General features: G+C 49.7%; 1 protein-coding gene across 1 annotated transcript in view; it reads right to left on the bottom strand.

Moving 5' to 3' along the window:
* Window positions 1-2,484: 2,484 nt before the first annotated feature.
* The window catches only part of TDRD12 (tudor domain containing 12), an 85,842-nt gene continuing 72,745 nt past the window's right edge, over window positions 2,485-15,581 (bottom strand). The window contains exons 22-31 of the mRNA XM_058674613.1: window positions 13,594-13,781; window positions 12,741-12,951; window positions 9,926-10,018; window positions 8,287-8,459; window positions 5,558-5,661; window positions 3,614-3,677; window positions 3,417-3,530; window positions 3,179-3,332; window positions 3,020-3,086; window positions 2,485-2,621 (exon numbers count right to left, since the gene is read on the bottom strand). Of these exons, the coding sequence (XP_058530596.1) occupies window positions 2,524-2,621; window positions 3,020-3,086; window positions 3,179-3,332; window positions 3,417-3,530; window positions 3,614-3,677; window positions 5,558-5,661; window positions 8,287-8,459; window positions 9,926-10,018; window positions 12,741-12,951; window positions 13,594-13,781 (1,266 nt within the window). The 3' untranslated portion in view covers window positions 2,485-2,523. The remainder of the gene's footprint in view (window positions 2,622-3,019; window positions 3,087-3,178; window positions 3,333-3,416; window positions 3,531-3,613; window positions 3,678-5,557; window positions 5,662-8,286; window positions 8,460-9,925; window positions 10,019-12,740; window positions 12,952-13,593; window positions 13,782-15,581) is intronic.

Here is a 15,581-nt window from a genome sequence, read left to right as displayed (position 1 = left end):
TGTGTAGGGGACAAACAAGAACACAAACTGGCAGATCAGACACCAGTGCCAGGCCCTGCCTGGGCCACTGCACATTCCTTGAATAAAGATGTTCCTGAGACCCCATAGGCAGCAAGCACTGCTCTTGATAGGACTCAGTGGTGGTTTTGCTGTCATTGAGGAAAATGTTTCAGGAAGTCAAGGACAAATGGTTTTCTTCCCATCCCAAAATGCCGCCACCTCTGCCTTTAGCCAGCAAAGGGCATGGCAGGAAACTTCCAAGCTGAGGGATGAGGCACCTGAGGAAGTGCTGCCCAGGCAGGGACTGTGTGCTCCCAGGCTCACCTCCATCATGTCTGCATCATCACATCCCCAGCAGCCCTCACTGCACTTCTGGGTCACCCGGAAAGGGCGGGAAGTAGAACTTCATGTTGCATTGGGTGCCTGGGGAAAGCACTGTGCAACACATTCCTGTTGAACACGGGCACAACAGGCCTCCCAACCACAGACGATTGTGCCACAACTTCTGCGTTAGAGACAAAGGTGCTTTCACCTCGGCAGTTGACCCAACACGAGAAATCAGAGCACAGGAAACAGCAGCACAGAAAAGTGACTAATGTGCTACAGACACTGAGAAAGCAGAATGTCTGAAAAAGAAGCTGAGGTTGAAGTCTGTAGCATACCTCCTGTCCCAGGATGTTCGCTCAGCTGTCTGAACTGCACAGGGAACTGGCCTTGTGTTTTCTTCGGAGAGCAGACCCCCGAGCACTTGGCAGCTCCCTCGCTGCTCTGGTTATTTACTGTTTTATAAGAGATTCAACACAGGCTCCAGGATGAGCAGGTGGCCCTTATCCACGGTGAGCACAGGACACTGCAGCAACGGAGGCCTCTGTGCCATGCCCGCTCCAACGGACAGGAAGCACTCCACAAAGCCAGAACCTCTGCCAGCAAAGAAACTAGAACCTGCCACTTCCTGGAGTGCCTGTCCAGTTAGCCAAGAATAAGGAAAAGCACACCCTTCTTCTTGGCCAGTCTGCTTCCTGTGTGTCCACCTGTGAGAACTGCAGTTCCAGGAGGGCCCCAGTGCCACAGTCATCCAGCTGGACACATCCTGCAGCTGGAGGGCACTGCCTGCCTGTCACAGAGCCCCCATGGACACCACACACTCCATGCTGGACTCTGTGGGCTCCCTGCCCCATTTGACAGATGAGAAAACTGAAAGCCAGAATATGCTACACCTGCTCATGGACAGCACCTTACAGCTGACCTCTCATACAAGGGATGTCCTGCATCCGGCACATACATGCTCTCTGGCCTCTGTGCTTGGTGATGGAAGGAGAATGCAGCGCTCTGTGGCAGTCACCATTAAGCCATGCTTTCCCCACTAGAACTGCTCCGGAGGAACTTTTCTCATCAACTTCCCTTTGAACTTAGTGAACACAGCAACCCAAAGCTCAAGGGGCAGCCCCTGGGTTCCAGGTGTATGTGGTAATGACATGCATGCTCTTCCCAGACCTCAACTAAGTGTGATGGGGTGGAGGGTGTGTGTGTGCATGTGTCTGGGTCTTCACACCAGGGTTTCTCAAGTCCCAGATCCTTCTCAGTTCCCACTACAGAGGAACCTGAGGCCTTTCTCCCAGAAGCATCCAGAGCTGCAGGTCACTTAGAACCAGCAGTTGCCTCTCCAGAAGGCCCAGGTCCACCAGCAGGCACTGCTGGGGCCACAGAAGGTGGCAGTGTCTTAGGAACACTGAGCATTCTAGTAGCTGCAGGCAGCATATGGCGAGTCCCATCTAGGCCATGCTCTAAAGCCTGTTGAGCTGCTCCTGAGTGTGAGTCTAAGGTCTCAGCACAGGGGCGGACAGCAGCCTGTCAATGACGTGGGTGGAAGAAAGCCAGTGGGCCGACTAAAGACAGCACAGTTCTGACACCCAGATGTCATGGTTTGTCAGTCCAAGCTGAGTGGCAGGGTGAGCTGAGAGGCAATGGCTGTGACCGTGTGAGCTGAGTGTGGTAGACTAGCACTATCCTCTGCTTCCTGAGCCTGCTTCCACCTTGACATCCTTCTCAACAACACCTGTTTACTTATATATTTGAAAGGCAGAGTGACAGAGGAGACAGAGCTATATATATATTCCATCTGCTGGTTCTTCTCCAAATGGCCACAAAACTCAGGGCTAGGCCAGGCTGAAGCCAGGAGCCCAGAACTGCATTCCACATGGGTGCTAGCTACCCAGTCACTCACAACTTCATCAGCTGCTCTCCCAGCTCCCGGAAGCTGGTTTAGAAATGGAGTGGGCATGATTCAAACTAGCACTCATATGGGATGTTGGTGTTACAGGCGGTGGCTCAACCTGCTACACCAGGCTGCAACTTTCTGTCAGCCTATTTTACCTTGTCCAAGAATCTGTCATTACTGATCCAAAGCATCAACCTTATCTCTTCCTTGAGGTGAAAACTGATTTGGATAGCACAGCTTATTGACTTTCTGAGACACAGCAGCAACCACTGTTGTTCCAAGTCTCTGGGCTGTTCTGCCGAGTGTCAGTCCGACTCGCTGTCACTCCCAGAATCCTCCGAAGAGCTGCTGCTTTGTTCGGCCATCTCTGCCACTTTGTAGGGAAGGCTTTTAGATTTCACAACTGCAAAAGTTAGGCAGCATTAAAAACATACTACACAGAGCCCATCTCTACCTGTATGTTTTGACCAATGCAATCATGTCGCTTTGACTCTAGCTCAAGCTTGTAATTTGGTATTTCATTATTTTAGGCAATGACTGAGCAGGTTAATTTTACATGGGTATAAGTAAATTACTTAGAGGGAATAGCTTTGAAAGTGTTGTAGGAAAATTTTAAAGTTTTAGTTAATACTCAGACCAGAACGTTTGGCAGCCGGGGCAACCCCAAAGAACTATTTCTGAGGGTGTCTCTAACAGCCATTTCTACAAAGGCAGGGTCCCTGATGTCAGCTTAGTGACAGGTATACCTCCCTGCACTCAGGACCCCCACCCCCTCCAGGAAATGGGTGCTCTGGGTCTTACCCTTAGGGAAGTGGCTCTCCTCTTCACACTCTTCCCAGTGATCAAAATCAAAGGTCACGTTAGGATTCTGTCCAACATAACAGTTGGTGTCAGTGAACAGATACAGCACCCCTCAGAGCTAAGAGCAGCCAGACACACACACAGCTCATTTAAACTCACCCTCTGTTTGAGCAGGCTGCACCAAGACTCCCTTTTCTCTTTGACAAGCGTAATCATCGGTTCATCATTTTTTATGATACACGTGCAGTCATCTTTTATTATGTTGGCTTGCAGCTCCATATCAGCCATGTAGAATTTATCTCCCACCCAGGCACTACGAGGTTAAAAACAGCCAAGTTAGCCCTTGCGAGGCCAGAGACCAAATCTAGGGCACTCTGTAAGACATAAGGGAACCTACCTAAAGACCACTCTGTCTGCAAAATATTTACATTGGTAGTCTTTTACATTCTTCAACTGAATCTTTAAGATGACAGCATCATCTTTTTGGAACCATTTTATTTGTGGGTGGAAGCTAGAAGGAAAGAAGAAATCTTTAACACTCATCATTTATCTACTTGCTTAAGAGACGTGGATTCGCCAAGAGCGAGGTCATACCTTTTCCCATGTGGTTTTCGGGTCTGGCTAATGGTGGCACCTCCAGTGTTTTCAGATAATGTTTCTGTGGAAAAGCAAAGTTAGATTTTTCACACATTTGTACACACCTCTAAAATGAATTACCTGATGAAACCTTTTTCTTTTAACATTTGTTTTATATTTATTGAAAAGTCAGATATACAGAGAAGAGGAGAGACAGAGAGGAAGATTTCCCATCCACCAATTCACTCCCCAAGCAGCTACCACAGCCGGAACTGAGCCAATCTGAAGCCAGGAGCCTGGAGCCTCTTCCAGGTCTCCCATGCGGGTGCAGAGTCCCAAGGCTTTGGGCCATCCTCGACTGCTTTCCCAAGCCACAAGCAAGGAGCTGGATGGGAAGCGGGGCCTCTGGGACACGAAATGGCACCCATATGGGATCCCGGTGTGTGCAAGGTGAGAACTGTAGCCCACCATGCTGGGCCCCTGATGAAACCTTTCAGTGAGGAACTATTCACTTAGGAGCAAAACTGGCATAGTAACCCAAGCATCCAGCTGAAAAAACAATTGGTGCTCCATATTTGTAGAATCTACATAAATAGTTTAACCCATCTCAAATTGAAAATGTTTTTGAAAACCAGTGGAACATTCATGAACATGGATCGACTTGTCCTCAGTATTTTGAAGCAGTCTAGAGATGAAGTAAAGGACCCGGGGGGAGGGGTGGTCTTTGGCTTAATAATTAGGACAATAATGTGGATCCCATATTGGAGCTCCAGGCTTTGGCTTCTGAGTGCAGCTTCCTGCTGCTGCAGACCCTGCTAGGCAGTGGTGACTGTCCCTCCGGGTTCCTGCAATCCACACAGATGATAACTGTGTTCTTAACTCTAGGCCTAGGCCTTGGCTACTGTGGGCATTTGAGGAGTGAACCAGTAGGTGGGAACTCAAGCAAATAAATAAGTAAAAACAATAAAACTAATGTTTTGATGTGTGTAGCTTCTGTACAAACATAACACCGTTTTGTTGTAGGGCTTGAGTACGCATGGGTTCTGGGCCCACAGCATGGGCCTGGAGCCAGCTTCCTGTAGATACTGAGGGATGATATCATAAAAAATTAAAATACACATTATTTAGCAAAATTAACAATGTTAAGTAAAACTGGCTCTGTCAAACACTAAAAGAACCAGTAAGTTAAAATTCTTGATGAAAATTTTTATTATAGTTGCTGGCCACAGGATATCTTGAGAGTTCTGTTTTCTTTGGTGCCGTCTTAGCCCACCAGGAGCCCCCAGAGGAGACTTCCAGGCCAGTCGGAATGCACAGAGCAGTGCTGAGCAGCAGTTTCTAAGACAACCCAGCTCAGAGTCTCTCTAACATGTATGGGTTCTGTCCAAAGGCCAAAGCAAGAATGCTCACAGCAGCTTTCATCACAATAGCCCCATACGGAAAACCACAGCATGCCCCGGGGGAAATAAGACTGTGGTATAGTCATAATACACAACACAGCCGGGCATTTAAGGAAAAAAATGTAAAAGCCCTCCACTACTTGCAATGACAGAGAATATTTTCACAGATGTAATGTTTAGTGAAAGAAGCCCAGTGTGAACTGACTGCATGCCTCCAGTATAACAAAGCTAATATCAGAGATCAGAAATGAGCGCAGTTCTGAATGGGAGACTCTGGGCTTCTGGAACCGTTTAGCAGCTGATGGATGCGGTCATAGAGGTATACATATAAGTATATGCAAACCTGCTGAGCTTTACTCAACAGTGTCTCCTTCACTGGATCCGTGTTGGACCTCAAGTAACACAAGGGAAGCAGTTGAAAAAGAGAAAAAACCACCCACTAGAATCCGAAGTGTCAAATGCAGAAACAGGGTATAGTCTGTGTCATAGCTTCTGGATTTCTCCTAAAAGTGGAAGAGCTCAACATTTCAAACAGGGATGATTTGAATCAACATGTACCAACCAGGCTTTTGGTTTTCTGAGTTTGTCTCGGAGTTGGCACCTCTTGCCCCGTGGTCCCCTTGTTGTGAGCGCAGGAGGCCAGCAGCATCTGCTGAAGGAGGCGTCCTGGGAGGAAGAGGTACAGGTTAACCCGGGCACATGGGACACTCGGCATCGTGGCTCTCCACAGGGCTCCCCAGCCGCGTCACTTGCTCTGTTTTGCATATCGCCATGCCAACAGTGTGGAGTTTTCCATCAAACACAAGCCCTCAGGAGTGTAGCGTTTCCTTCTGTATTCTTTGTTATTCCATCCCCAACGGGCAGGCAGAATAGTTTTCCTGATAGACTCAATTTCAAAACTTAAAACTTTATTTGATGGTAACTTGAGCTAAAATGACTTATCTGTTCATTTACCTGCTAGTTTATTTAAGTGATAGTTGGGCCTCTTAGCATGGAAACACACAGAAGTCTTGTCCCCACATAAATATATATGCACACACACAGAACAAAACAAACCACCATCAACAACAGCAACAGATCCGGGCTGAGTTAATTAACTTCTTTACATCCTGGGAAGGCCCTACAGTTTTGCAGTGACCAATCAAGAGAAATCAATCTCCAAACTTGTAGGGGAGTCCGGTGGGGGTGGTGGTTCTGGTCTTATGCAGGCAGCATCCGGTTCCTGCGCCCCAGTTATGTACATCTGGGGATACCTGCAGGACTGGATGCTCCTGGCACAGAGTAGAAACCCAGCTGGGATGAGCAGCGGACACTGCTCTGCAAAGCTACAGGGCCAGGTCGGGCTCCTGCCACTCCCTACCCTGGTGCGTGACAAATGATGGAGACAGAGGACAACAGTCTAGACCGGCCGCAACCCAGGACAGTGTGGCGTTCACGAGCAGTCATGTCTCAGGAGAACTCAGAAAGCCACAAGTGCACAGAGGCAAGATGCGTGCTCCAAGAACCCTGAGACAACCTGGTTTTCACCTTGAACTAACCCCTGGGTGGGGGTTGGAGAAACTGAGTCACACGTGTCCCAGAGGAACGTGAAGAGTTAGAGCCACGGCAGGGGGAGGGTCCTCCTCAAAAATCATACACGGAACTACCAGAGGACCCTGCACTCCATGTCTGAGCACCTGCCCACAGAAGTGAAAGCAAGGACTCACACAGATCCCTGCGTTCCCACCTGCGCCTGACCCGCGGCTGGACAGTAACCAGACCATGGGAGCACGGGCCACAGAATATCCTCAACCCGGAAAACGAGCTACGAGCCAAACACGAAGGATCAAACACTGTCCGATTCCACTTAGACGGGGCAGCCAGAGCAGGCAGAGAGGGGCAGACGGGTGGTTGGGAGCTGCGGGCTGCGGCAGCCACAGAGACGAACAGAGGGGACGCAACAGGGAGTGGGGAATGTTGTGGAGGAGGGTGGATACCCTGTCCAGCAGGTGGGTTTCAATTTGGGAAGATGGCAGGATTTGAGGAGGGATGGTGGTGGTGGCCACGCCACACTGTGAATGTATCAAATGCCAATGAGTGAAAGCCTAAAAACAGTTAAAATGGCAAATTTCATATTCTGTGCCTTTTGCCAAAATGAAAAAACATTTAAGACATTTCTGTGATTTTCCAAGCTGCCCTAACAGCAGTCTAGTCCAATCTGAGAAGCTCTGTTGCCCTGTGTCAAACACTTTCGCTCCTGCCACCCCTTCTGGCGGGTGCTGGTACTGCTCACTGAGACATGAAACAGCAGTCAAAAAGAATTTTCTTTCTCTCCTCTCTGTAACTCTGCCTTTCAAATAAAAACAGATGCTTTTATAAAGTATCAATAAGTGCACCAAAAGACATGAAGGACAATACCATTCCCTGAAGTAACACAAACATGGAACTCTTGATGATAATGAGCAAACGAATGATGGCGTTTTCATAGGACGCCACAAAGGGACGCGCTGCTGCCACGGAGTCAGACCATGCTGTTGTCCGTGCAGCACCAAGGCAGGGAGGCACAAGATCAAGGTGCTGCACGATCCACTCCAGGACAAAGCCAGGGATCCCTTCTCTGCTTTTCCCCATCAGCAGGCCCTGAGCTGTACGCCGCTCTCCTGGTACAGGTAGCTCCCCCAGGGGCAACTCAGACAATCCATCGCACTACACACTGGGATGTGGGCACGTTTCTGTAGGAGAGCTAATAATAATAAAAAAAATTTAAAGGTAACAATTCTTTTTTTAAAGATGTATTTACTTATTGGAAAGTCAGATTTACAGAGAGAAGGAGAGACAGATTTTCCATCCACTGGTTCACTCCCCAAGTGGCCGCAACGGCTAGAGCTGAGCTGATCTGAAGTCAGGAGGCAGTCTCCCATTAAGTACAGGGTCCCCAGGCTTTGGGCCGTCCTCAACTATTTCCCAGGCCACAAGCAGGGAAGTGGAAAGGAAGCAGAGCAGCTGGGATACGAACCAGTACCCATATGGGATCCCGGTGCATGCAAGGTGAGGACTTCAGCTACTAGGCTACCATACCAGGCCCAAAAGGCACTAATTCTTTAAGAAACACAAGTGAAGTAATGGACTTCTCACAGTACTCCTCAAGAAGAGCACAGATGGAACAAGATCCCCCAAACCTTGGTAATTATGAAGTTCGAGTGAGTGGAACATGCGGATGCTATCTACCCTTTTTGCATAACAGTGTGCTCAGCACTCCGACACGTCTTTCTACAGAACAGCTCTTCCAAAAGGAGACACAAAGCAACTCACGGGGCTTGGCTTGGACTTCCTTCAGAAGTCGGCATTTTCACGTCTTCGTATAACTTTTTCAGTTTTTCTACATGTTCTGAGTTATCAACGCCCATTCCCATTGACAAAATTTCGGCTCGAACATTATAATCAATGACAGATGTTTTCAAATTTGCAAGTTTTGTAACATGTACCTTGAATTAAAGAGAAAACAATGTTTACAGGAACACACTCTGAAAGGTCACTGGATCACTCGGTGTCACCGAGCCGTTGGTCTGCCCCTGCAATCCTGACCCACCCTGGCTCCTGTCACAGGTGCGAGGGCTCCAGCGGCAGGCTATGGGTTGGTTCATAACCCAGGCTGCCTGCGACTCTTCCAGAGCTCAGGCCCAGCTGCAGAAATACAGTCAGGGAGGGAGTGGGACCAATATCCAGTCCCAGAATAAAAATGCCCAAGCAGGCAGGAAATTATTTTCCTGGTCTTAACCTGGCTGCCCTTACCTATGTTCGTAAGCAGGGTCCTGGGGCCTGGAGCCCTCCGGAGCTGTTTCAGTTTACACAGAATTAAGCAAAACACCAGCATCTCCAAGCTCTGGCCTGCATAAGGGCTGTGTGGGCACAGGACTGTGTGGCCCTCTCTTGGAGGCTGAAGAGTGGGCCAGCTGGCCCTGAAGCTTGCTCCCCAAGTGAGCCCTGGCCGCGTGTTCCCACCAAGGTGCGTGTGGGAAGGCTCTCCAAGAGCTTTCGGGACAGAGCTGGTCTTGAGGGAAGCAGCAAGGGCAGGGGCTGGCTCCCCACAGTGCGGCTGCGGAAACACACCAGCCACTGGGGCTCTCCAGGTTTGCTGCATTCTTTTATCTGGAGCTTTAGAAACTCCCTAGTCCAGAAACACGTTCCCACAATCCTGAAGAAAAACACTGCAGCACTGAAGAGTAACTACAACACTGACTACATCAGTGAAGACCCCCAATCTTGTCACTCGTCTGTGAACTGTATAATCCCTTCTGAAAGCCATTTTCTCCTCTTGCCTTAAATCTTAGGCTCAAGCTCCCCTTCTAATGTGTTAAACCTGAACTCAAAACTTTGCACTGGCAACTGGAGCTCTTGGGAAGCCCGTGCAGATGTGCCAACATCAACCTCTGTGGAGGGGTGCAGAGGCCCTGTGAGTGCCTGCTCCTTGTCTCCCACCCGCCCCACCCCTGCTGTGCCCAACAGACATCCATGACTGAACTAGGAGGAAGCAGAGAATATGATAAGCCGAGCACAGCAGGCCTGGCTCCTGGGACCACTCATAAGGCAGGGGAGATGGGCATGGCTGCAGCAATCATGGACCAGGGCCTCAGGAGGGCACAAACAGTACCCTGTGAAATCAGCTCAACGCTTCATGATCCTTACTTGACAAAATGAAAGGAATGTAACATTAGAGAAAGTCACAGTAGTGAGACACTCTCGTCAAACTCTCGTTCAGCTGTTCAGCTGTTTGTGTGTGCATATCACACCAGAGATACTGGGTTAATGTTCCCTCACCAGAAATTAAACCCACAACCAAACTTATGACTCAGATAACATGAAAAACACTTCACTTATTCAAGCTATAGGTAAGAATGATGGGTAATTTTAGGAGTCCAGAGATGTCCTTTTAAGAAAATGGCACACTTACCATTGGATCAACCCAAACTGTATTTCCCAAAGCCAGTATTACTTTTGCATCATGCAACTTTCCAACAATTTTATGATGAATGTACCTAGTCACCTGAAAAAAAATGTGAGTTATTGAAGTTTAACAAGTTCCCAGACTCTGTATTTGTCAAACATGTCATGTTTTGTTTTGTTTTTAAAGGTTTATTTTATTGGAAAGGCAGATTTACAGAGATGAGACAGAGATAAAGATCTTCCGTCTGCTGGTTCACTCCCCATATGACCACACAGCCGGAGCTGAGCCAGAGCTGAGCCAGAGCTGAGCTGAGCTGAAGCCAGGAGCTTCTCCCACGTGGGTGCAGGGTCCCAAGGCTTTGGGCCATCTTCCACTGCTTTCCCAGGCCACAAGCAGGGAGCTAGATGGGACGTGAACTGGCACCCAAATTGGACCTGGTGTGTGCAAAGCAAGGATTTAGTCACTAGGCCGTCAAGCCAGGCCTATGTTTTTGTTTTTTCCATATTTTTACTTGAAAGTCAGAATTGGAGGGGTGGAGGTGGGGGAAGAGAAGGGAAGAGGGAGGCAGGGAGAGAAAAATTTCCATGTGTTGGAGCAGTCTCCAGATGCCTCCATGGCCTGAGCTGGGCCAGGCTGAAGCTGGAAATGAGGAGCTTCTTCTAGATCTCCCAGATGGGAACAGGGGCCCAAGGCCTTTGGGTCATCCTCCAGTGCTTTCCCAGGCCATAAGCAGGGAAGTCGATCATAAACGGAGCAGCCAGGACATGAGCTGATGCCCATATGGGATGTTGGCACCACCACACCCCAAATAAGTCATCTGAGGCTGACAGCTTACTAGGCTTACAAGTTCATCACCCTCCTCCATCTGGGGGTGGACAGCAGCAGAGTTGCACGGAGACGATGCAGACGCAGGCGGTCTCGTGCCTGGAGGCCCTAGAATAGCCAAGGCCATGGCCTTGGGCTTCCTGTCCTCTACCGGCTCTCAGCATGTCTCTGAAAGCTCCATGAAGTAGAAGTGGTGCCCTGCCCCTCCAGGGGATGGTGCAGTGGGCACGCAGCTGCTGTGCCCCCTGGGGACAGGCGCAGAGGGCCTGGTGCTGCACGCGCCCTGCTGAGCAGCCCCAGGCGCATGTCAGGCTTTTTTGGCCACTTCAATGGCGGTGAGGCGGAACAGGAGGGAGCTGGCTCAGCAGCTTTGGAGGATTTCCATCTCTCACCAACTCCATCACTGAATTCAGAAAAAATACCCAGAGGGCAACCCTTGCCCACTTTCTACAGAGACTGCTCCTCGGGGGTCTCTCCCACACCAGCTGCTCCTGGAGACAAAGACCATGACCTTCCTGCCAGTGGCTGCCTCCGCATGACCCAGCACGGCACATGGCACACATGCTGGGCAGTCAGTATATACTTCCAATAAGCGAGAAAGTCTTCTGTTTGATAAATGCTGTTTTTATTTATCAGTAAGGCTGTGCTGTGTGTTTCTCCTGCACTGTGCAAACATTCACTTGCCTATTTCCTGGGTAGTGTTCAACCTTATTTATAACCCCAACTTTTTATTCTGCCAATTCTAATGGCTTCTTCCATATCCCAATAATCAGATTCTACAAAGTTTAGCCTGTGCTTTAAGGACGCAGGGGGGAACAGGGGGTGCACGGGCCAAAGTCAGCCAGGACACTGTAGGAGCTGTGACAATGCTGCCAGCTACACCTAGGTGACAGGACCTTTCACAAAATTCAGCTGTGACCAAGGGAGCGCCACACACTACGATGTAAGCCCATGTGAGGCTGCCTTATGTCCAGGAGAGTGACAAGCCCAAAGTCTGCTGACCCCTCTGCACGCAGGGCAAACCGCAGCAGGGACCTCCTGCAGTCCCTTCTTCAGTCAGCAAGCCTGCTCACTACTCTGGGACCTGTGGCCACGCTCAGGCTGGTGAACTCTGTTAGCTACTCTAGGATTCTTGGATTTTCATTGTGGATGACAATCACACATAAGTCTGTTTTGTTTAATCATGCCTCAGTGCACACACCTACTCCATAGTGTAAAACTTGTGACCACAGTCAGGCTGGTGAAGCAGCCAACTCGGCTAAGCAGCTGACAGCACTCAGCTGAAGCTGTCAGTTTGCTTCACTGACCACACAACAGCCTGACGATTTCAGTCCCACTGCGCAGCGCCCGCAGCATCATTAGGCGCGCACCTCGCTGCTCTGGCAATGTGCAGGCCTGTGTCTGGCCTCCTACCTGGCAGGAAGGCTGAGACACACAGGCCACACGGTATCATTCTGCTGTGCTTCCTCTTTGAGCATGGAGAGACTTCTTGTCTGCCAGTGCCCTGTCTGTTTTACGGACTGCCATCCTAGTCACCCACAGGGCCCGAAGCAGATGTCACTTCCTCTAGAAGCTTCCCTGGCTCTCACCTCTCCTTCCTGTTCCACCCGCCAATGTCACAGGAATTGCCTGGTGTCTCCAAGCATGCCCATCATCTGGGTCCCCTGTGACTATGAAATGTGCGTCTGCCTCTCTGTATGCAACCCGTGTAGTGTACGCTGCAGTTTCTTCTCCTGCAGCCGATGGCCCTTTTACCATCACCTCCACGCAGTGCCGGCTGGAAGGCTGCGGGCCTAGTGGTGAGAAGGGCAACAGCATCAAGAACCCGGAACCTCTTGGGTTCAGAGACGGGTCTGCCCTGGGTGGCAGCCGGGATGCTCCAGCAGCAGGAGTGCCAAGAACCGTGAGGCCCTTTCCAGAGGAGCCTCCAGACTGAGTGTGCTCTGGGCCCCAGAGCGCCCCACAGCTGGCAGAACAAACAGCTGAAGACACTCACCTTTGGGTTCCACTCTACTTCATTATCAGCTGGCTTCACCCTGCAAACAATGAACTCCACAGCCTGCGGGGGAAGAGCGTGGAACTGCTCTGGGAGATGCCACAGTTGCTCTCTGGGAACTAGTCCGGTCCTGCCTTCGTCTATGAACTTCACCAGGACATTGTCCAGAGCCCAAGTGTCTTCTTTTTGGTTCAGCTCTAACACCTGAACCCTAGAGAGCAACAAGAGCACCAGTTTAACACAGACACTACAGAGTCATAACCTTGGCCTCAACTTGCCCGTTACAAGTAGGACCTATAAAGAGACTCCTATGTGGCAGAGCTGTGCTATGTATTATAAAAAGGCGGACCTTCAAGAGCACTTGGAACAGGGTCATTTAAAGCATGGAGTACTTCCTGAACAGTAAATCCCTTTCCCTGAGGACAGCACAGCCGCACAGCCAATGAACACGTCCATATCAGATGCCCGGGATGAGTGACCAGCAGCCCTGGGAGTGCAGTGGGGAGCACAGCAAGCAGGTGGGCAGACCGAGGGGGCTAGAGTGCTGACTGCGCATGCACCAAACGGACCTTAGGTAACGTATGTGACCTCTCCCAGACTCAGTCTGCTTATCTATGTGATGGGAATGCTATCCTTCTTACAGAAACGAGGTAATGTGTATAATCATATCACAGAGGGTGACAGCTCAGTAAACACCTTGGGTGGCACAGAGCCAGACATGGCTGGGATTCACCACCCTCCTGGGGTCACTCAGGCCTGGCACACACACTCACCAGACAAGCAGACAGGAGGACCTCAATGCCACGGGAATGACAAAAATAATTCCTGTGCATCACAATTTCAGAAATCTTACCTGTGAAAAAGTGTTTTCTCTGCCAATCCGTACAATCCACATTTCTCCACCTTTTCCACAGTTGTTTTATTATTGGAATCCTTAAAATATTCAGTCATTTCAGCATTAAGAGTTGCATAAAGATCAACATATTTGTTAATTATACGGCCAAAATAATTGGTTGCATTTGAAATATAAAATGGTATTATCTGAAACACACACAATAAACAGACCCAGAAAACAATTTAAACCCCAAACGTACACACTTCCCTGTGTCTGCAGAGAACACTACCTGAGCTCAGATCTCAAAGCACGCCAACGGGAATGAAAAATGAGCAAGTGGGCCAGTCAACAAAACAACGCGTCATTATATTTACAAATTACAGTCTCACTTCACATTTAACAGACTTTTTAAAAAATCCCCTCATTTTAAAAAAAGATTTATTTATTTGATGGCCTAGTGTGATTGGTTCAATTGGCTAGTCCTCCCCTTGCAAGCACACATTCCACGCGGGTACAGGTTCGTGCTACAACGGCTCCACACTTCTCATCCAGTCCCTGCTTGTGGCCTGAGAGAGCAGCAGAGGATGGCTCAAAGCCTTGGGAGCCTTGGGACCCAGCACCCATCCGGAAGACCTGGAAGAAGCTCCTGGCTTCACATCAGCTCAGCTCTGGCCATTGTGGACATTTGTGGAATGAACCAGAGATGGAAGGCCTTTTCCTCTATCTCTTCTTTCTCTCTATAAATCTGCCTTATTGAAAAGCAGGGTGACAGAGACAGCAAGAGTGAGAGAAGGCAGTTGATTGTCCATGTGCTGGCTGAGTCCCCGGATAGTCCCAGTGGCTGGTACTGGGCCAGGACAAAGCCTGAAGACAACTCCTCTGGGTCTCTCACAGGACAGGCAGGACTGCTTTCCCAGGTGCATTAGCAGGGAGCTAAACTGCAAGTGGAGCAGCTGGGACTCATACTAGTATTCTCACATGAGGTGCAGGCATCATGCAGGCAGAGGCTTAACCCACTGCATAACACCAGTCAGAAATTCCATTATTTTAAAACCTTTATTTAGATATGAATGGTTTCTCTTTAACTTTCTTTTTTTGAAAGATTTACTTATTTTTATTACAAAGTCAGATATACAGAAAGGAGGAGAGACAAAGAGGAAGATCTTCCGCTGATTCAAAGCGGGGAACCTGGGGTCCCAAAGCTTTGGGCCATCCTTGACTGCTTTCCCAGGCTACAAGCAGGGAGCTAGATGGGAAGTGGAGCCGCCGGGATTAGAACCGGCGCCCACATGGGATCCCAGCGTGTTCAAGGCAAAGACTTAAGCCACTAGGCCACGCCCTCTCTTTAACTTTCAACTGCTCTTTCCCAATTTCTCCTTACAAAGGCACTGCTGTCTCCTGAGACACTTCTACCCTATTCCACGTAACTGCAAGCACTTTACTAAAAGCCTCTGCAGACCAGCCTCCAGGGCCCTCGGCGACTGCATGGGCAGAGCCTACAGCCACAGCAAGTTCAAGACAGCTCTGGGGCAGCATTGCGGCAAAGCAGGTAAAGCTCCTGGCTCCAGCCCTAGATGTTAGGGCCCCAAAGGGTAGTGAATCAGCAGATGGAAGATCTCTGGGTCTTCTCTCTTGGTCTTTCAAGTAAACCCACATCTTTAATTTTTTAGGCTCTTCTCAGTTGAGTGTACGCAGGGCTGGGGTGTGCTTTGAAGAGTGCTGGGGTGAGGCACCAGGGGCGACTAGTACACCTGCCAGCACACAAAGAGGGTATTCTAGGCAGAGGAACTAAGCCACATTTAGGCAGGGAGCCGAGCGTGTCTGGCAGGCAGCAGGGAAATGAAGCTCCCTATTGGGATGGGGGAGAGGTCAGTGCTGACAGAGAGGAAGGCCGGTGAGGCAGACAGGGACGAGGTCACCCTTGGAGATCAAAAGGGATGTGGGGTCTCCGGGGACTGAATGTCCACAGCCTCTTCTGCAACCCCGCCTAACTTCATTACTGGCAC

Source organism: Ochotona princeps, chromosome 16, assembly GCF_030435755.1.
Source record: "Ochotona princeps isolate mOchPri1 chromosome 16, mOchPri1.hap1, whole genome shotgun sequence".
In the NCBI taxonomy this organism is placed as follows: Eukaryota; Metazoa; Chordata; class Mammalia; order Lagomorpha; family Ochotonidae; genus Ochotona; species Ochotona princeps.
Note: the sequence above shows the minus strand (reverse complement) of the source record. Positions and strands in the feature narration are given on the sequence as shown.